Source organism: Abramis brama, assembly GCF_963993115.1.
Source record: "Abramis brama genome assembly, chromosome: 7".
NCBI lineage: Eukaryota > Metazoa > Chordata > Actinopteri > Cypriniformes > Leuciscidae > Abramis > Abramis brama.
In genome coordinates, this window is record NC_139969.1 from 37,437,599 (window position 1) to 37,458,903 (window position 21,305).

Sequence of the window (21,305 nt, forward strand, 5' to 3'; positions counted from 1 at the left end):
TCGTAAGAAGAATGGCATCTATGCTAATGTTAGTCTCTCTGTCTCAGTCTTATCCCAAGGTTACTGTAGTCAGCCGGATCTAGGCCATATCCAGACCAGATGATGGACCTGGACCCTCAGATGGCCACAACAGCCCTGAATGCCAGACGAGAACATCACAACTAGACGAGACCTAGACACAAACACTGTGAAGACCCCTTTGACACAACAGTCCTCGGCACAGTCATCGGATCAGATCCACGAGAACCAGACCAGTCCTCCGCACAGACCCAACGGCCAGCTTCAACTTTTATTGTACAAATATCTATTGTACAAGTTCTCAAATTCACATCTACATGCTCTCGAGTTTTGCTACTCTTTTACCTTGATGTAATCTTTTCCAATCTTCAAGCAAAAGGAGCTGAATAAAATACTCTGAATGATATCAATCCACAATCTGACTTGTGAAGCGACCTGAATCCTAACACACACCATGTTCGTTGTTTGACCAGAGGAGAACTGCCCCCCTGACTAAGCCTGTTTTTCTTTCTCCATTCTGTCACTGATGGAGTTTGGGTTCTTGGCTTCTTGCCACTGTCGCCTCTGGCTTGCTTAGTTGGGGACACTTATTCTTAATAATATTGATCTGCCTGCATTGACACCATTATATGAGAACTGAACTGAGCTGGACGATGACATCACTGTTTTCTGCAGAGCTGCTTAATAATGAAAATGAACTCTTTTTATAATTGATATACTTTATACAGTTATTGAATAGAACTGAATCAACACTGAACTGAATTCAGCTGAACAATGACACTATTTTCTTTTTAGAGCAGCTTTACAGCCAAATTGAACTGTTTGCATCATTGATCATGTTCCTGTTTAACCCTGTAAAGCTGCTTTGAAACAGTCATTACTGTATATAGCGCTAGATATTTAATGGTGACTTGACATTTGCAAAAGGAATTTATTTAGTGTTAAAGAGTGAAAGATAGTTTGTGTGTGAAAGAGTGATGTTTTTATTTTAATCATATACAGTAAATATAATTTACTTGTTATTTTGTAGTTTACATATTGTGTTGTAAATAAATGTTAATAGTGTATTTGTTCATTGTTAATACAGGTTTATATTAAAGTGTATTAGTTAATTTTATAATAAAAACCCTTAATCTTTTTAAATGGTTGAATTTGTGTTTCACTGCCACTGTTTCACAGTTTCTGGGCCACATCTGGCCCGGGGACCCAGCCGACACTCAGCCAGATCTGTCTTACAGTGCCCGGGCCAGACCTGGGCCATATCAATAAATAAGAGTCATTTTACAGGGTGTGGGCCACATCTGGGCCAGAGGAAGTTGTTTAAGTCCGTTTTCAGTGTGTTGGGCCAGTTTTGGGCCGGGGACCCAGCCAGAACTGGGCCAGAATTGAAGCAAGGATGAGGCCCAGAGGTGGGCCAGACAAATTTTGCTACGTGATCTTGACATCGCAGCCTGTTCATTATTCTGCGCTCACACCAAACGCGAATAGAGCGTCAAATTCGCGCGTATCCGCGTCTAGTTCGACGCTTGAACATTTTGAATCCAAAGCGAATAGGACGCGCGTATAAAGCGAGCGTTTGAAGCGAAATAGCACCAAACTATAACGTTTACACTGTGAACTGTAAATCTTTGTTCTGGAGCTGAAGCTTATCGACCTTCTCAACTATAAAATTATTAATATAACCCTCCAATGCATATTTAAGGCCCTTTTGGTGACATCGAGATGATATATAATCTTTCTGTCTCCAAAAAATCATCAATTGCCTCCTGTGAAATGTCTCCTACTGTGACAGCTGCCAAAGCGCCTGTTACCGAATGTTGACTGTTTGTCCGAGTGAGTGGAGGGGGCGTGGCTTAGCCATTGGTCAATTAGCATACATGCGCAGGGAAAAATAAATGTAGAAATGTGGAAATACAGAAATAAATAAATGTAGAAATGTGGAAATACAGAAATAAATAAATGTAGAAATGTGGAAATACAGAAATAAATAAATGTAGGAATAAATAAATGTATAAATAAATACATATATAAATATATAAATAAATAAATATATAAATACATAAATATATAAATAAATGTATAAATACATAAATAAATACATATAAAAATCCATAAATAAATAAATAAATACATGTAAAAATACAGAAATAGCCATTTATAATACCAAAATGTATTTATTTTCACTATTATTTCTGCATTTATTTATTTATTTCTACTTTTATTTATTTATTTATTTATTTTTCGTTCTGTCATTTTTAGTCCTTCATACAGTTAAAGTGAAAGCACACTTTTGATGGACAAAATAAATATGATTTCACTCAAAAAAATGCACATAATTTGCATGTATAGTGTTTTAACAAGGAGTAGGCTATGTCAGAAAAGAAAATGAAGACAAAAATATTTATAGAGAATGTATCCATTTAAACTTGTTTTTATTAACCAGTTTGGGTAAAAGTGGTGTTTTATTATTTATATATATATATATATATATATATATATATATATATATATATATATATATATATATATATATATATATATATAATAAATATTTGTGTGTGCTGTAAAGTGGTTAGAAAAAATGAAATCAGAATCGGCTTAAATCTGTATCGGCAGGTCAAACTCAATGAAAAATCGGAATCTGCCTTGAAAATTGTAATCGGTGCATCTCATCTTTCTGATTGGCTGGTATCAAACACCATCACATAATCTGATGTTCACCTAGTCCTAGATGCTTTATTTATTTCTACATGTGCCGTGCCATAGTATTGTCGATGGGTTCAATACGGGGGGCCTTGGCCAGAACCTAGTGGTATTTGGGGGGCCTTCGCATGGAAAAGTTTGGGAACCCCTGGTCTAAGTTACGCATAAATTAATCCAGAGCAGACACTTATCTCGGTTGAGATGTGGCTTGGGAAAGGGTAAAAAATACACACCATCGCCCAGCCTCTCAAGATACCTAGTGTTGGAGTTGAATGTACCCCATGCACACCGTTTGACCATTTTAAACTTAAAATGACAAGAAAGAAACAGATAAAAACGAATGAAAACTGACTAACTGCAATGCATTTCAATGGACGTGGAAGCAGAGAATGTCCGAGTGCATTGGGATCGCGTTTGGGGGCGTGGCTTAGCCATAGGTCAATTACATGAGGATTTCTCATAAAGACCATTGAATTACCTATCATGCAGGACCTACAGCACAATCAACACACCATGTCAAAAAAACTTAGAAATAGTGCAAAACTGCAGTGGTTATTTCCATGTTGGGCTCCAATGGACCTCAGTCTGAGTTTGGCCCATATTATAGCCTAAATATTCTGTTACTAATCTGAATCCATGGCCACTTCTGTGTGACCATCAACAGAGGAACAGGCTTTTGCACAGAAAGGTGCAGCATCTACTAGCTGGGCTAATTGTTCATGCTAACCAGCCAAACCTTAATCCGTCAAGACCATAGACTGTAAAAAAAATATGGACAATGCCCCTACGCTCTCTTCAATTGGTGAGAAGTGAAGCCGCCGGTGTCCCGGTGTCCTATACTAGGACCAGTCACTGGGGGGCGATCGAGATGCTTTGGCTTCACTTCTCAGAGCTTGTGCGGCACGCTTGGTCAGGACTGAGAATTCAAGAGCTATTGATGATTTGTATCATTGTTTTGATTAAAACTATAACTTTAAAGGTAGAAGAACATTATTCTGATGCTATAAGTGAGTTTTAGAAGTCTAACAACAGCTCTGTAATGAATGACAAAACAAACCATATAACTGTGGTGGGAAAGTGTCTTCTGTCCTGCCCTCTGCTGGACACAAACGAGTGCTGTAAAAAATGGGTTGAGGAGCGATTCTGCTTCATTAGGATTCAGTGCCTCTGAAAGCTTGTGTTAAAATCCAACACAGACATGGAAGCAACTCACATGAGACCAACCAGATGTCTTCAATGGAAGAGAACGTGGAGATATTTGGTAGGTCTTGCTTTTATTTAGCATGCTTTTGTATGCTGTATTACATTCTTACCTTAGTTCATGGAGAAATGCTTTGTCTCGTAACAGTAAGTGTCAAAAGTGTAAATGAAAGTGTCATTTGATATGTTTCTACATTGGGCCTATTAAGGAATATATGGACATATTACATATATAAATAAAAAGGTAAAATAAGAGCATTGGCTTTATAAGTCAAAAACAATAATTTTGCCTAAACTAAATAAAGTAAAAAATAAAATAAAAAGTTAATAATAATAGTAATTCATTTCAATTATTTTTATTCCCTGACTAAGGTGTGATGTGAATCATTTTAACAACAATCAAAATACAATTTTAATTTAGAATTAAATCCAAAAATATGCCTCATTGTTCATTGCCTAATTAGAAAAGACACTTACAGTAGTCTTAACTGAATTGCATATTTGTCTCATATCTCATTTACAAGACCAGCTGAATAAAGGAAAAGAAAGGTAAGACTTTTCTCTTATTATATTTGTTTAATTCTATGATATTCTTCATTCATGTTTACATGAAAAAGACATTGTTATAAAACAAATTCCCTAAAACTAGACTTGCTTTTAAAATCTATTAAGATCGTTTTCATATTATTTTCAAAATAAATAATGTTCTAAAGTGCATATAATGCAATGACACATACTCAACATTCAAAACATAAAGTGAAAAAAACTATATATGAATATATTTTAGCTTTAACATAATAATTTTCTGTTTTCTGTCAAAATCACAGCTTGCATCCCTTTACATTCCCATAGAACATGTCAATTTGTGGTAAAGAATTTGTGGTAATGTTGAGTCAATAATCTCTCATATTCCCTTATAATTCAGGTATATTTCAATTATTATATTAGGCATATTCAAAAATCAGCATACCACTGAGGAAGCTTGAAAACCATGATGTTCCAGAGATGGAGCTTGTTAAAGCATTATTGTGTTGTTGTTTTTTTTGGAAAGAGGAGGTAAAGTGTGCTGGTCATAGAATGTTTACGTAATCTGCTGAAATTCACAAGATATGAAAACCAGAACTAAAAGCTGTGTGCTGTTGAACTTACATTTATAATAGTCAAAAGCTCTGTTGTCATTATATGCCCTTAATTAAACTTTATGATTTATATTGCTTTATGGTTCAAGTATGTTTTTTTTGTGCATATTTCCTATACTGCTTATTTCCTACATATATTCATATTATATATATTTATATATTGGCCTTTGAACTGAACTTCCCAGTGCCTCAAAACAAATGAACGGCATATTCAAAAATCAGCATGTGAACCTGGAATCTGCCAAATCTAATTCCACCTTCTCTTCATTTCAAATTCTGGGATAGGATCAATTGCATGTGACATATAGTTGTAGTTTAAGAATTTCCATCAACTAACAACATGTTAATGGGGAACATATAGTGAAATGGCAGTTTATGAAATACATCTGTATATAATATAACGTCCAGTAATCCTCATGGTTCCACAGTAGGCTTGGTCCCTCTAAAAGAGGAAACCGAAAAAAGTGGTCAAATATCATAATGTCGCTTCCGGACACAAAAATAGCATACATTTAACAATATATTCTCTAGACTACGTATACTGACAGTGGACTTACATTAACTCACTGGTGGAGGCAGACAGGAGTTTCTGCGCGAACGGCACATATTTTTCTGTTAAGAAAACCAAGTTACTCTTAGAAGCCCAAATAAATCCCTCAATTCAACAGAACAATGTGACAATGACTGTACCTTCTCATGCAGGCGGAAATGGACGGCTGCATCCGACAGCCATGGGTGCTTCAACGCTTCTGTTGCTCCTATCCTCCAACTACACAAAAACACAGAAAAAACATCCATTGACATATAAGCAAGGGTTTAGGTTCCAATCCATGAACTAATGCCATTATCTTATGAGACAGTGGCTCTAAACTAGCCGAATGCAATCCAAAATGGGTCACAGGTATGTTCTGACATGATCGGAGGGAATAACGCTGCATATAATAACGAACATATAATCATGCATAGTTAAGATGAGGTCACATGTAGCGAAATTTCAGGGGGTTTGCGTAAGGGCCAACCAAACTTTTTTTTGCTCGTTTTCAAGTTGGTCATGCGAATTCGCCATGCTGACCAACAGAAGAATATTTATCTAATGTGACTGCACCATTAGGATAGCAAAATAATGCAAAACCAGTTGACTGTCTCTTTAAAGGGGCTATATGTAGAATTCAGAAACCCTTGTTATTAGCGACACCAGTGGCTATTAAGTGAACTGCAGCCAGCAACTTATTGCTCTCGTGCTCACGTAACGTACAAGAGACTGAACGTGATTCAAGGCCCCGATATACTCACAGCGAAGTTCTTTTTCATTATTTGCTTAGAAGTAAATAATAAGTTGAAAATACCAGTGATATAGCCTACTGTTAACGAATATAGAGACGGCGTCCACATTGCTGAGATCGACGTTTAGATGAATATGTAAATAGGTTTTGCGCTCTTTCCTCTCAATAACAAAGTAATCACAACAAAAACGACAGCGGTGAGAAAACAGCAGTGAAGAAAGCATCTGATCATAGCTATGTGTATATGTTTGCACCAGCTCTGCAATTCACCGGCATCATGTCGAGAGATGAGGTCATTATAATCAAACAATCATAACAGTGTAATTTTAAAGTATTTATGAGTCTATAGACTATATAGATCTTGCTTTGTGAGACAATAGTTTGAATGAATTAATCCCGTTTCGGGGATTATTTCGGGGATCTTTTGGCGTTATTCGGAACATTGTATAAGCATTCATTTCATATGTCATTGAACGGAAGAGAGTCTCTAAGGAGCGTAAACGTCACATCCTTTGGATTTTGCCTTCACATAAATCAGTCTACAGGTTTTCATAGACAACCCAGAAAGTCGGGGGAAAGGTCTCGTTTTTTAAGCTTCGTTGCAAGCTGTTCACACATTGGCAATAAAGCAATTAATACATGAAAAATCTTACATATAGCACCTTTAATACACGTACGACTCTCTTGTGTACCTTTTATCTACCACAAGGAGTTTGGAAATGAAATCCTTGGCTTCTGGCGAGACTTCTGAGAATTCATCCTCCTCAAAGTTCCACTGGCAGGCCAAAATGTTATTTAGTGTCTCATTCTCATTGTCCCCAAGGAAGGGTGACAAACCACTGAGCCTATAAAACACAATTTATACAATGAAAAAAAATGGTGTAGGATTTTCTTTGAAGCAATTTACACTTACACACAAAAAAATTAACTTATAAAAAAATTATAAAAAAATTCAAAATTGAATTAACCCTGAACTTTTATAGTATTTTATTGTAAAATCTACTAAAAAATAAAATAAAAATAAAAACCTTTTTTAAGTGATTCATTTACAAATAAAATGAAGGGGAGGTTTTGATAAAGTTATCATTTTAATTGAGCTAGAACATTTTCAGAGTATACCTGACAGCATATGCAACTTACAGCATGTACGTAATAACGCCCAGACTCCACATGTCCGTGTTGAATGACACAAAATCATAGTTGACCACCTCAGGCGAGAGAAACTCCGGCGTGCCGAAATTCACTCGTAACTTTTCCCTGGGCTGATACCTGAAGAAAATGATTGTTTCCCAATTCAAATGCACAATGAATACTATCCATGATGTTGCACATATTTTTGTATCAAAAACAACAGTGCCGTGACCATACTTACTTCCTCGCAAGTCCAAAGTCGATGATCTTGACTTTATTAGTTACTCTGCTGACACAAAGAATGTTTTCTGGCTGCCGGCCACAAGAAACAACATGGGTTATAAAGGTTACTGAGGTTATTTGTTTTAAAACTAAGAGGAATGTCAGCTGGTTCCCTCCTGCGAGGGCCATATTTTAAGATTTAATTGTTTTTATTGTTGTACCTTTAGGTCCAGATGGAGGATGTACATTTTGTGCATGTAGCGCAAGCCTTCACAGATCTGCCTGATGAACATCACTGTGTCGAGCTCCATCAACTTGTAGTTCTCGTCAATGATTCTATCAAAGAGTTCTCCTCCATCAACACTGTTCAGGGGAAGGATCACCACAAAATTAGCTTTCCAATCCTTACTTTTTTAAACAACAGCCACGGTGGCTAGCGGTTTTCCAAAGTTACTAGCCACTCAGCATTTTCACTGGCCATCGATACCATGGGGAAAAACGCCCATATATTTTTTTTTACTATCATCTCAACAGGTATATTAGGCTGCTTATGATGTACAGTTATTATTATTATCACTTCAAAAAAATCCCCTCCAATAAAACAAATTTGAAAAATCCTGTATTATCCACAACTTTCCTGCGAGTCTTAATGGGCGTCGCCATGACACTCGATACTTCCTGTTGCTGGTATCTCAGTTCCGGTTTAGCCTAATGCTTAATGAAGCTAGCACACAGGGGATACTCGTGTCGCGGTACAAATGGGTGAAACTGATTACTGACAAGTAGTAATGCTGACAGATAAGCAATGGCTCCTTGTGGCTCAACGTGTACCGTTGTCGGGTGCACAAACAACACGCGAAAACTGAAGGATTTTATGAATGGGAGCTGTTTCCAACATAAACAGACCCTCTACGCAGAAAGAGTGTTTCTTGTAACACTACTTAGAAAAAACTGCAGTACAACTGTATATATATTTTTAAGTGGTATGTTTATTGTTTTCAATAATTTGAAAATTAATTCGAGAATTAACTTGAATGTGCAGCAATTTGTACAGATAGAGAGTATGTAGGCCTACTATATTTGTTGTAGCCATTAAATAAGAGCATTTAGTTTCATATTTGTTCAAATATTATAATGTCATTTTTTCCATCTATGTTGATTATGAAAAGTGAACACCATGATAGGATGCATCAGGAGACATAGAGTGGGGTCAGACATGATTTTGTTAATGGGTCAGACATGATTAAACTTAATTTTCTTTCATTGAGTTTTGTTTTGTAGAAAACCTTTCTTTAAAGTGTATTTCGTTTTGTATAAATTGTATCTTAATTTTAATACATTTTTCATCAACCAATTGCCTGGATTTAATAAATAAGAAGCATATATAGCAGACAATATAAATCATGACATGTAGGCACCGGCGCGCCGCGGACACTGGCATTACACGTGAACAGGAGCGCAGACATGAGAAATATAGCCTATCTAAAGAAAGCTTTAAATGTCTTTAAACGAAACAATTCAAAATGAAAAGAAATAGGCTACTCTCTGATTATGTAATCCAAGATGTGCATTTCTCTCTAGGCTATTATGCGCGTTCACTACGGAGATGGCGATCGTCAACTTCATCTTTGCAGCAGACACTGACAGAAAACACTAGTTTATTAATAAAAATCAATGCACGCGTGTCACCGGATTTACAAATGCACATCTTGCTTATTGCACGCACACTCGGCACACATATGATGTCGAAATAACGAGATATTGTGTTGAAATAACATTATTAATAATAATAAATCTTTAATAATATTTGATTGAATGCCGAATGTTGTGCTTGTTCAATTTAATAAAATTAATACTTTAATTGTGATCATTAAAATAATTGAATATGAAATATTAAGTGGCCAATTTTTGCTCATTTATTAAAAGTATTTATATATAATATATATAGCACCCCCTCAGCACACATTAAAAAATGATCTGGCGCCGCCCCTGGTTATAACGACCCACGTATTAAAAATGATTGGGTCTAAATTGGCCTCGGGCTCATAATTACAGTTAATGTGTCGGGCCGGGCTCGGACACAACAGGCTCAGGTAGGGTCGGGCTTGATTTTTTGGGCCCGATCTAAGCTCTACTCCTCATTATCCAAGCAAGTTGTTTGGGCTTGTTGAGGCTCTCTGATAGCGGTATCTTCAGGCTAACGTAAACCGGAAGTTCATTACTGGCTTGTTCTACGTTGCCATAGCGATCACGGGAAAGGTCAGAGTTCGGGAAAGTCGTGGATAGAACAAGTTTTATGTAAATTGTAATTTTTCCTTTTTTATTATAATTTTTTTCCTTTTCTCTTTATCCCCACATGTTCATGTTCTGTATTTTTTCCTTTTGTACAGTATTATAATTATGCAATAAAAAATGGAAAAAAAATTTATATTAGGCTGCTGTTACTTTAAGACCTGACACACAGATCCATTATACTGTTACCGTCCCCTTGGGGTCTGCCTTGGGGAATGCCTTGTGCGTGACTGGTGTCTGAAGTGGAAATCTAAACACGACAATGAACTTGACATTGGCAGGCGGCAGCCCATCACGTCACTACAGGTGAGACCGAGAGTATAAAAGGGCACGTGCAATATGTCATCCACTTGTTGTCTCCAGGAGACGTGTGCAGGAATGCTAGAATGGCAAAGGGATGCAGCGTCTTGTTCCCTATTCTCAAGGAACCATGGTTACATGTGTAAACTTGGACGTTCCCTTTCGAAAGGGAACTCGCGCTGTGTCCCCTTGGGGACGGAATACCTACGCTGCCATGCTGAAGGGATGAGTGCCCTATAAAGCTCAGAAAGGAGCTAAACTCAGTCTGGCTGGCCCGTGAGTTGAGGCCTCAATACGATGACTCTCATAACGAGGTAAGGTCTAGCAACACTCACTGAGGTCAGTAGCTATGGAGGCTCCCAGTGAGCCAAACAACCTAGCATACTATCTTACCGCCTAGCAGCGCTTTAGGAGCGGAGGCCTGGCGACTCTCCTTAAAAGAGGCAGTAGCCAAGGAGGCTCAGAGGCAGCCTAACAACTCAGCGCTTCTGCCTGATCAAGCTATGAGGAGGAGGCCTCAGCATAATGACTCTCTGAAATGAGAAGAGGCCTAACTACGTCCCACACGCAGAACAGCTACCAAGGAAGGCTCACAGAGAGCCTTTCTACTTGATATCGCTATCCAGGCGGAGCTCTGAGGAGCAGAGGCCTCTATAACTCGACTCTCTATAACGAGAGGAAGCCTGACAACGCTCCATCTAAAAGTAGTAGCCAGGGAGGCTCAGAGAGAGCCTAGCTACTCTATACTACTACCTGGCTCTGAGGACAGAGGGCACAGCATAACGACTCTCTGAAGTGAGAGGAGGCCTAACTACGTCTTACACTCATGACAGCTTACAAGGAGGCTCACAGAACCTACTACCCGATAACGCTATCCTGGTCTGAGAAGCGGAGGTCTCTATAACTTGACTCTCTATAGCAAGAGGAGGCCTGGCAACGCCTATGAACGATGGATGCGTGCAGAATATGGCTTTTTCCAAGATCTCCACACCTCAGTGTGGCACAGATGAACACACATTCTAATATTCGCAGTGCTAGTGCTGGCCATATTATAAACTTGCCTGTTCAGATCGCACGTTCAAACACACAAGAACATTTTTGTTTGTCTCCTGAGAAAATAAGAGGATGACGTATTGTACAGGTGCCCTTTTATACTCTTGGTCTCACCTTTAGTGATAATAAATAATAATAATAATAATAATAATAATAATAATAATAATAATACATTTTATTTGTAACGCACTTTATATTTAAGCAAAATCCCAAAGTGTTACAATTTAAAAACAACCAACCAAAATTTAAAATCAACCAAAAGGCTGTCATGGGCTGCCGCCTGCCTATGTCAAGTTCATTGTAGTGTTTAAATTTCCACTTAAGACAACGGTCACGCCCAAGGCTTTCTACCTAGCAACCCCAAGGGGACGCAGCACGAGTTCCCTTTCGGATGGGAACTCAATTTAGTACTGAGAGGTGGCTTTATGTGCTGCACTTTGGGTGTGAGCACAAAATCTGCGGGAATGTGTAAAATTATGCGTAATACAAGCAATCACATGGTGAAATTTAAGTCCTGTAACTCCAACAATATTCCTCCGGAGCAGATGAAACGAGTGAATGAGGGGAGGCAGGTTTGTGTGTCACTCGCTGTCAGAGAGATGAGAAAGCGAGGAAGAGCAGCTGGTATCATGTATCTATTCTGCGGAAAATAAGTATTGAAAGCGTTTCAGATATTTCAGTATCGATATGTATCATAAAATCGATATTTTTGACAACACTACATTGTGCTTAGTTTATTATTTCAGATGCTTTTTTAAAAGACTACAAATGAAAAATGTATGTATTATATATAAAATTCATAATGGCTAGTAGGAGTGACTGATGAAATCCACCTGCATTTGGCGAGTTGGTGGTTGTTAATGTCAAGCCCTGATTATGACAGTGCATTGCATTAAATAGTGATTAAAATTATTAATAACACAAATGAAAGCGGATGAAGGCGAAGCTTCAAGATAGTAGCATCTCTACTTTTAGTCAGTCATTCTACAACACTGGAAAGACTATATATGGTTAATAACCCACAGCTCATCAAAATATTACAGCCTAGCAAAGGTCTAAAGTTGATAATTATCTTCTGATTGACATGCTGGATTTACGCCAGTGAAAATCCCACCAAACCCATTGAATTTTTTGTTTCAATTGCATGTAATAGTAACCAGCCATTCAGAATGTACAAAAACTACATACTATTCAAGTACAAGGATAATGTCGTTCCTGGACTCATAGGCTGCATAAAGCTGGATCAGGTTGGCATGGTCGAGCTGGTTCATAACCTGAATCTCATTCTTCACCACATCCTATCAGATAAAACACATTAAGCTATTATTTTACAACTGAGCTCTATTTGGAAACATTTACATTTGACAAAAATGCTGGTTGGTTCTTTGTACCTTTTCTTTTTGACTCCTAGCTTTGATTATCTTGGCAGCCAAAGTAAGTCCAGAGGAATTTTCCATGCATCTATGCACCTGACCGAATCGACCTCTGGAAGGAGATAAAAGCAGTAATCGATGACAATTAAGACAACTAGAAGAATCAAAATTTTGAGAATTACATTTATCCCCCCACTATAAAGAAACAGTGATATTGACATAAGTTCTGAGAAAAGAGATCTTGCAGCATGTGAGCACAGATATAGACATCTGCAATGACATTCCCACATGTGTAAGTGTGGCTTAAGTGTCCAAATACTTTTTTGAGCCACTGTATATGCAAAACAACATTTTAAAAGTCTTAGAGGTGCAGATCAGTAAAGACTTCAGGGACACTTTTGTAAGAGGGTGTCATATTTTTCAGATTCTATTCCATTAACAAGAAGAAGAAAATTCCCTTTCAAGAGAAGGATTAACACCTAGTGATTAGTTTCCAGCTGGCGTGGAGGTACAATTTCACATACCCTGAAATCGCTATGTAAAAATAACTGGCTTGACTCTGAAGTTGACTGCAATGTAACGCAATTAGCCTTTGAGGGGATTAGCAGACTACACTGCCTGAATTTACACTGTCTCTAAAACATTCTGTTCTGAGAAATTGGTTCCAACTTCAAGAAAATACTTCTACAGACCCTCCGAGAACCTCCTGTCGGTTGATAGTGTAGAAGTTGTTAATCTGGTTGGGTTTGGCAGACACAACACGGTGTTTGAAGGGTGCTGGTGGAGGTGGGGTGCAATCTGCAGGACAGTAGAAGATGGAGAACAATGAATAGAAATGTCTGGAAAAGCAGTTAAACAGTTGACATGCCGACCAGACACAAATGTTATGTTTTTGAAAGCTGCTCCCCAACATGAGATGCTTAACTAGGTTTCAAGACTTTCTTGGTCAAACAGCGATACCTGATAATTTGGCAATTATTTGCGATTATTGGCGATTGACATACATTTTGGGACTTAAATTGAATTATGTACAGTGAGGAAAATAAGTATTTGAACACCATGCTATTTTGCAAGTTCTCCCACTTGGAAATCATGGAGGGGTCTGAAATTGTCATCGTAGGTGCATGTCCACTGTGAGAGACATAATCTAAAAAAAAAAATCCAGAAATCACAATGTATGATTTTTTTAACTATTTATTTGTATGATACAGCTGCAAATAAGTATTTGAACACCTGTCTATCAGCTAGAATTCTGACCCTCAAAGACCTGTTAGTCTGCCTTTAAAATGTACACCTCCACTCCATTTATTATCCTAAATTAGATGCACCTGTTTGAGGTCGTTAGCTGCATAAAGACACCTGTCCACCCCATACAATCAGTAAGAATCCAACTACTGGACAAGACCAAAGAGCTGCCCAAAGACACTAGAGACAAAATTGTACACCTCCACAAGGCTGGAAAGGGCTACGGGGAAATTGCCAAGCAGCTTGGTGAAAAAAGGTCCACTGTTGGAGCAATCATTAGAAAATGGAAGAAGCTAAACATGACTGTCAATCTCCCTCGGACTGGGGCTCCATGCAAGATCTCACCTCGTGGGGTCTCAATGATCCTAAGAAAGGTGAGAAATCAGCCCAGAACTACACGGGAGGAGCTGGTCAATGACCTGAAAAGAGCTGGGACCACCGTTTCCAAGGTTACTGTTGGTAATACACTAAGACGTCATGGATTGAAATCATGCATGGCACGGAAGGTTCCCCTGCTTAAACCTGCACATGTCAAGGCCCGTCTTAAGTTTGCCAATGACCATTTGGATGATCCAGAGGAGTCATGGGAGAAAGTCATGTGGTCAGATGAGACCAAAATAGAACTTTTTGGTCATAATTCCACTAAACGTGTTTGGAGGAAGAAGAATGATGAGTACCATCCCAAGAACACCATCCCTACTGTGAAGCATGGGGGTGGTAGCATCATGCTTTGGGGGTGTTTTTCTGCACATGGGACAGGGCGACTGCACTGTATTAAGGAGAGGATGACCGGGGCCATGTATTGCGAGATTTTGGGGAACAACCTCCTTCCCTCAATTAGAGCATTGAAGATGGGTCGAGGCTGGGTCTTCCAACATGACAATGACCCGAAGCACACTGCCAGGATAACCAAGGAGTGGCTCTGTAAGAAGCATATCAAGGTTCTGGCGTGGCCTAGCCAGTCTCCAGACCTAAACCCAATAGAGAATCTTTGGAGGGAGCTCAAACTCCGTGTTTCTCAGCGACAGCCCAGAAACCTGACTGATCTAGAGAAGATCTGTGTGGAGGAGTGGGCCAAAATCCCTCCTGCAGTGTGTGCAAACCTGGTGAAAAACTACAGGAAACGTTTGACCTCTGTAATTGCAAACAAAGGCTACTGTACCAAATATTAACATTGATTTTCTCAGGTGGTCAAATACTTATTTGCAGCTGTATCATACAAATAAATAGTTAAAAAATCATACATTGTGATTTCTGGATTTTTTTTTTATATAGATTATGTCTCTCACAGTGGACATGCACCTACGATGACAATTTCAGACCCCTCCATGATTTCTAAGTGGGAGAACTTGCAAAATAGCAGGGTGTTCAAATACTTATTTTCCTTACTGTATATACATACAGTGAAAGATCTAGACATACTTAACTAAACTAAACATATTTCACTGAGAAGTGTTCAAATGCTTGAAATTTGTTTAGTACACAAAAAAAAAAAAAAATTCTTATAATACAAATATCTGTCTAAAAATAAAATTGATCATCAAGCGTGTATTATTCATGTGAATAAAAAATATGGAAAATAGCCAGCATAAAGAATGAGTAGTGTGTCAAACATTGAGTAGGTGTGTCAAACATTTTGAATTGCATCAGCCATTGAAAAAGCCATAACCTCTGATCGCTAGTTTGACATTAGCCATCGTTGCGACATGGGGGGAATCATCTGACAAGCAACAGTTGTTAAAGACTATTATAAATCGTACAGTTTGCACCGGGTTTTAGATCATCAAGACATGTTATGACCGTGTGTTTACATTATCAACTCCATATTGTTAATTGCAGGGCAATTTTAGCTTTTTTTTTACAGTTTTAGTTCATGATAATGAACCCTGGTAATTGTTGTAGCAAACTGGTTAATAGGAAATGAATGGTGGATTATGTGATTATAAGATATTTATTCCATTCTTTTTTATCAATTATGCAATAAACCACTGAGAATCTTACCGATGAAGAAGTGATCGTCATCCTCATCCTCGTAGCTCTCCTTCTTTAGTTTGCTGAAATCCAACTTGATTTCCACACCATCAGCTTTGAAAACACCATGGAGATCCTCGGGTTCCTGTGGCTCCTGTGGCTCTTGCTCACCCTGGTCTTGACCCTCATCAACCCTGCTCTTCTTGTGGTCCTCCAAACCAATATCTTCTTCTGTTACGCGCCGTTTGCTGCTGGTCGTCACCTCATCCACCAGCTCAGACTCACTGCTGAAACTACAGAATCAGAAAAGAGGGTGAAGACATCCGGTCTCATTCACTATAGCCGTGCAGTTTGTGCCTGTATGAATGTTTTCACACAAAAATCAGGCTTAAACTTTTTCTCAATCAAAGACTCCTGGTAGTCTTAGAGACATGTTATGCGTTTACATATGTATGTATTAACAAGTTATGTTTTTTTTAGAAATACTAATATAAACTGAATAAGTGACCAACACTTTCAGAGTAAGGTTGTTCTGGGTTAGGCACTGCATACACATACAGTTCAGCCATCACATGTACGGTAGTCTAGGCATACTACATAATAAAGGTGTTCTGAGAATAGCACTATTAAAAAAACCTTGCTGCAGGTAAAACCTCACTCCCCTGGCCTCAAGACGCGCACTAGCGACTGACGCTAAAGACTGCAGTCTAGCAACATTGTTAGCATCCCTGCCTCCCATTCCGGAGAAGCTAGTTCGAATCCCGGTCGGGGAGGGTCGAGTAGGACTGGTTACACAAGAGCATTACTGATGTTGGGTGACAGAGTCTGGCTCACATTTAGCCTTGTAATTCATCTTTGAAAGGTGTTCAATAAAGGTTCAGGTCTGAGTTTTGTGCAGGCCAGTCAAGTTCTGAGTAAACCATTTATATATGAACTTCTAAATTGAATGACTATATTTAGACATTTTTGTTTTATCTTTTTTTTAAATTTATTTATTATTCTATTGGTCATCCTTTAATTACATAATAAGGACTAGATGTTACAACCCCTACTGATTCAGTCCGATTCCTGTTTTGAGGCATGCTCTTAGTTGGAGGGGGGGGGGGGATGGGGGGGGTTTGTTAGTGACCACTTAGTGATGTTTCCTCCTATACGACACATCTTCAGTTGTGCACCTTGGCTTCTTTGGGTGTTTCGGCCATTTACCACAAGACACTCTCCGCCAAGGCAGGTCCACCACAGGCTCATCAGACCTGGGTGTGTGTCGCAAGGGGACTGAGTGGTCATTTGATTCTCCATGCTGTCTCCTTTCTATATATAGTCACCCACATTTTACCAATGAAAAGCATTTAAAAGACTAAACCTCGTAACTCCATTGGTTACTCAAACTGTCAGTCAATCCTCTTAACTCCACCAGCCTCAAATGTGAGTGAAGTGCCACACGCAGTTTGAACCATCTCTGCTTGTTTGCAATGCAAGGGTAAATAAAGAACTGATGTATGAGTAAGGACAGCATTTTCTTTATTTAAGAAACACTGTCTATAAAAGCTATTGTTTTTTGTATATTTAAAGAGCGGAGAAGAGTCTTAAGCCCTTTTTGGACAGGATTAGTTTTACAAGGGTAGATGAAGTAATGTAAATTTTACCACAGGACATTTTTTAATATTAATGGCCAATTCGCACGGGATAAGAAATCTCAGTAGAACTAGCAGAAGTGGGAGGGGTAACTCAATTTAAGCACCGCCGTTTATGTGCGCAAACACATAAATTATATAACCTATATATAATAGTTAGGCCCGGTCCTCATAACTACATTTAAGCTCGATTTTCATAATATGTTATTATAATGACACATACAAGTGTCTGACCATATAAGCCACAATACAAACTTTGACGATACGTTGTTTAATTATATAAACAATATGAGGTTTCAGCCTGACGATATGTAAATTAGTTGTTTTATCATCACCAACGTCATAGCTACTTATATGACCTTATTGTGTTCCTACCGGACTTAAGCTCAAGTTTCACCTTAATGGTGAGTACTATTAATATTATATCCAGTTAAAGCAATGCATGTTTGTGCAATTTTGTTATAAAAACGTTGGGAAACAATGCTCTAGAATGCAGTAGGATTGAGGTTTGCAATTATTAGAAATATTGGAACAGCCAAACATGTTACTTAGACAGGGGATTCCACATACTTTTGGTCATGTGGTGTATGACATGGAAACCCCACCAGATTCACAGCTCACCTTTGCGCTGAGTTCTCAGTTGGTATAGGCGGATCAGTTGGTGTAGGCGGCTCTGTGTCAGTAATGTCAGGTTCTGAAGGAACCTCACTAGACGTCTGGTCCTCCGTACTCTCTTCCTCCTGATCTTTAAGTATGTCAGTGGCCTTTATGGGCATCTCCTTAGTCTCTTCTTCTGCTAATTGTTGTGTTTCAACTTGGATCTCCTCTATCTTTGGCTCTGTGTCTTTTATCTCATCTTCTTTCAGCTCTGGAGTGACCTCCTTCTCTTCTTCTGAGTTATTCTCTTGTTCAGGTTCAAGCATCTTGGCTTCTTCCAGGATAAGTTCTTGCGGAATGGGAGTATTTGAGCCATCCTCAGATTTCTGCACGTAATTTTCCTGATGTTGAGATGCTTCAGAGCGATCTATATTCTCTTGATTTAGTTTCTGAACCTCTTCAAGCAACAGTGTCTGTTTCCTCAAAGAGATTGTATCAACTGCAATATGAACATAATAAAGAAAATGTTAAAATTGTGTTAAATGTATCACACTTTATTTGCATTTTGTGTTGTGCTGTATTTACCAGTTGAATCAGGTGGTTTCTTCTTCTTCTGTGCTTTGAGGCCTTTGAAGCTCAGATGAAACTTCCCATCTTTACCTTTGTGATCTTTTTGCTTTGGAGAACAATGAAAATATTGCAAAGAAATAAGATAAGAAAATAAGTTTAAATTTTGTCAACAAAACAGTAATGTGTACCAAATTTATGAAATTCTTCAGGGTCGCTAATAATTTGTGTAAAATGCATGGTTCATGAACCTACAAAGTTAGTACATTTGAAGCAAATATTTTGATCCAAGATGCTTGAGGTTGTAAGTAGACTCAGAATGTAGGGGTCAGATTTCCAAGTCCCTTTAGAGCCTTTAGTAGAGGTCGTTTTCTGTCACAGACACAATATAAGTGGGATGGGTTGTTACGAAGCACAGTTAGTCTGGGATAGCCAAATGTTACATGAAAATAAACTCTTGGCTTCTCTGCATGCAATGATGCAGGAAGCAACTATGCAACTATGAATACAATAAAACACAGTAGTAAATGAATAATAAAATGAATTTATAAAACAATCAATAAATATATTGTTCAAAATATATAATTAATATATAATTACTTAAAAATAATTACAAATGTGACAATTATGCACAACATGTCACTAATACAATAGTTATTCTAAAAGTGTTAGGGCATAAAAGTGCGGGTTTCATTTGACCGTCATATGAAATACCAATAAGGAAGGCATAAATGACATGGTTCCCCTAATGTGGCACCATCAGTTGAAGCCTTTCCCTTACATAGCTTGGCTGATGATATGTGGGCTATCTACAATAGCACAACACATGTTATGTTGAAGGCCAAACAGTGTGGGGTGGGGTTTCATCTAGTGGAAACTATAGCCCAACACACAAATCCAGCTGACTTTATCTATTTCCCTTTTCTAGATAATATTCTCCTTTCCAATAATTCACATCATGAAGGCCAAATTAGTCATGTGCTTCAAAGTTAATCTAACTTCAGTGACTGGTGTAATGACCATGGGAGTGTCTCCATTTTAAAGACCTTTCAAAATGGCACCATACCTTCTATGTCTACTTGAGAAAGCTTCTATTTAATGAATGGAAATGTTTAAATCACGACATTGCTTATTTGACTATATTGATTATGATGACATTTTATTCATGAAATGCCACTATTTCACCTGTTTATACAGTATATACTCAGACAATCGAGCATCGTCTAATCTTCCATAGTTGAGATTTAACTCACCTTGGTAAGGAGAGGCTCACTGTTATCTGACGCTTGGCATTTGGCGATCACTTTAATTTTACTATCCTTGGACCTGAGGGCCGTTTTGCTTTTTCGAGAAGCCGGCCCTTTGAACATAATATCCATGATTTTGGAAGTTTTCACTGTTTCTCCAATAAAGCTGACAACCTGCTGAATGCTCGTCACCAGTCTCTCCATTCCCTCCAGCTTTTGGGTTTGCTGTTCTGAGCGTTGATTTACTGCCACCATGATGCTGTTCATTTCTTGGCACATTTCCTTCATCTCATTGGCTGGTCCTGTACGGATAACTGGAGGAAAATGGATCTCCTCCTTTTCCACTTTTAGAGTTTCTACATCTTTCTCAATTCCATCAATGTCCTGAGACATGCCATCGAGTCGGCTAAGCACTTTTTCCTGGATGCTTATGAGCCTGTCCATTTTGCTACTCAAGGACTCAATCCTGACCTGAAGCAGGTCAATACCTGTGCTAGAGTCAGCAGAATTCATGGTAGTATTAAAGATCTCAACTAAAACCAACCAGACTTCTGGAAAACCTAACAGAGATTCACCTGCAGAAGATGAAGCCACCTCAATCTGGGTATTCAAAAAGACATCAATAATCCAAAAATGAGCCAAGCAGAAAACTCAGATAACATCAAAATTTAAAATCCCCCAATAACAAGTTGATCCGTCCATCTCTTCCTCTCCATTGAACACTATGTACCTCTACAAAGGGGAGGTCACATTAAGAATGGAATGAGCCGGTCTCAGTAAATGTAACTGGTATGGGGTTTTGCGTCAGCAACTCCCGGGGAGGGGCTATGTTTGGCTCAGGAATTGCTGTGTGATATCTTAGAAGCTTTGAGTGCTAAAGCCATGGCAGATGCCTCCCTGCCAGGTGTCAAAGGGGCCCCGGAGACACTCGGTTTCCAGAAAGGGCTGCTCAGAAAATGAATGGAAAGAAACTTGAGTACTGACTTCTCTTTCACCTTGAGAGGTTCGATCAGAGACGTCATGTTATTTAAGATTTCACGTTGATGGAACTTCCCAGAAATTCCAAGGGCTCGTATTCAGCAGGAATGAAGCCAGGAGTCGGGAAAGCCAAGAGCACATGAAGAGATCAATCAAAAAATGATGGGAAAAAAACTGAACAAAAATAGGGAGCCCCCTAAAGGTGACATGGTGATGGAAAAAAATATGAGATGGGAGGTAAAATGCTTTTGCATTCTCTCGCAAAGGTATTTCATTCTTCTGAGAAACTTTGTCCTCTCTCAAAAGTATGGCATTCCCCCAATTGGGTTTTCTTGTAAAACATCTGCATTCT

At 38.5% G+C, this 21,305-nt stretch overlaps 1 protein-coding gene across 3 annotated transcripts; it reads right to left on the reverse strand.

Annotated features, from left to right (window-relative positions):
- Positions 1-4,499: 4,499 nt before the first annotated feature.
- On the reverse strand, positions 4,500-20,739 carry mylk4a (myosin light chain kinase family, member 4a). 3 transcript variants are annotated; one of them, XM_084120457.1, is made up of 16 exons: positions 20,551-20,690; positions 19,982-20,468; positions 18,984-19,100; positions 18,747-18,837; positions 18,186-18,660; positions 15,961-16,223; positions 13,407-13,512; positions 12,733-12,826; positions 12,530-12,639; positions 7,918-8,059; positions 7,716-7,786; positions 7,484-7,612; positions 7,036-7,188; positions 5,751-5,829; positions 5,618-5,672; positions 4,500-5,502 (listed from the first exon to the last, which is right to left on the reverse strand). In XM_084120457.1, exons 2-15 carry the CDS (start codon positions 20,417-20,419, stop codon positions 5,619-5,621), a joined length of 2,322 nt encoding a protein of 773 aa, XP_083976583.1. In that variant the 5' UTR covers positions 20,420-20,468; positions 20,551-20,690; the 3' UTR covers positions 4,500-5,502; position 5,618. The 3 variants fall into 3 exon arrangements, with proteins under 3 accessions (XP_083976583.1, XP_083976582.1, XP_083976584.1); XM_084120456.1 differs by having other exon boundaries at positions 19,982-20,739; XM_084120458.1 differs by lacking the exon at positions 18,984-19,100 and having other exon boundaries at positions 19,982-20,734.
- Between the last annotated feature and the right edge of the window lie 566 nt (positions 20,740-21,305).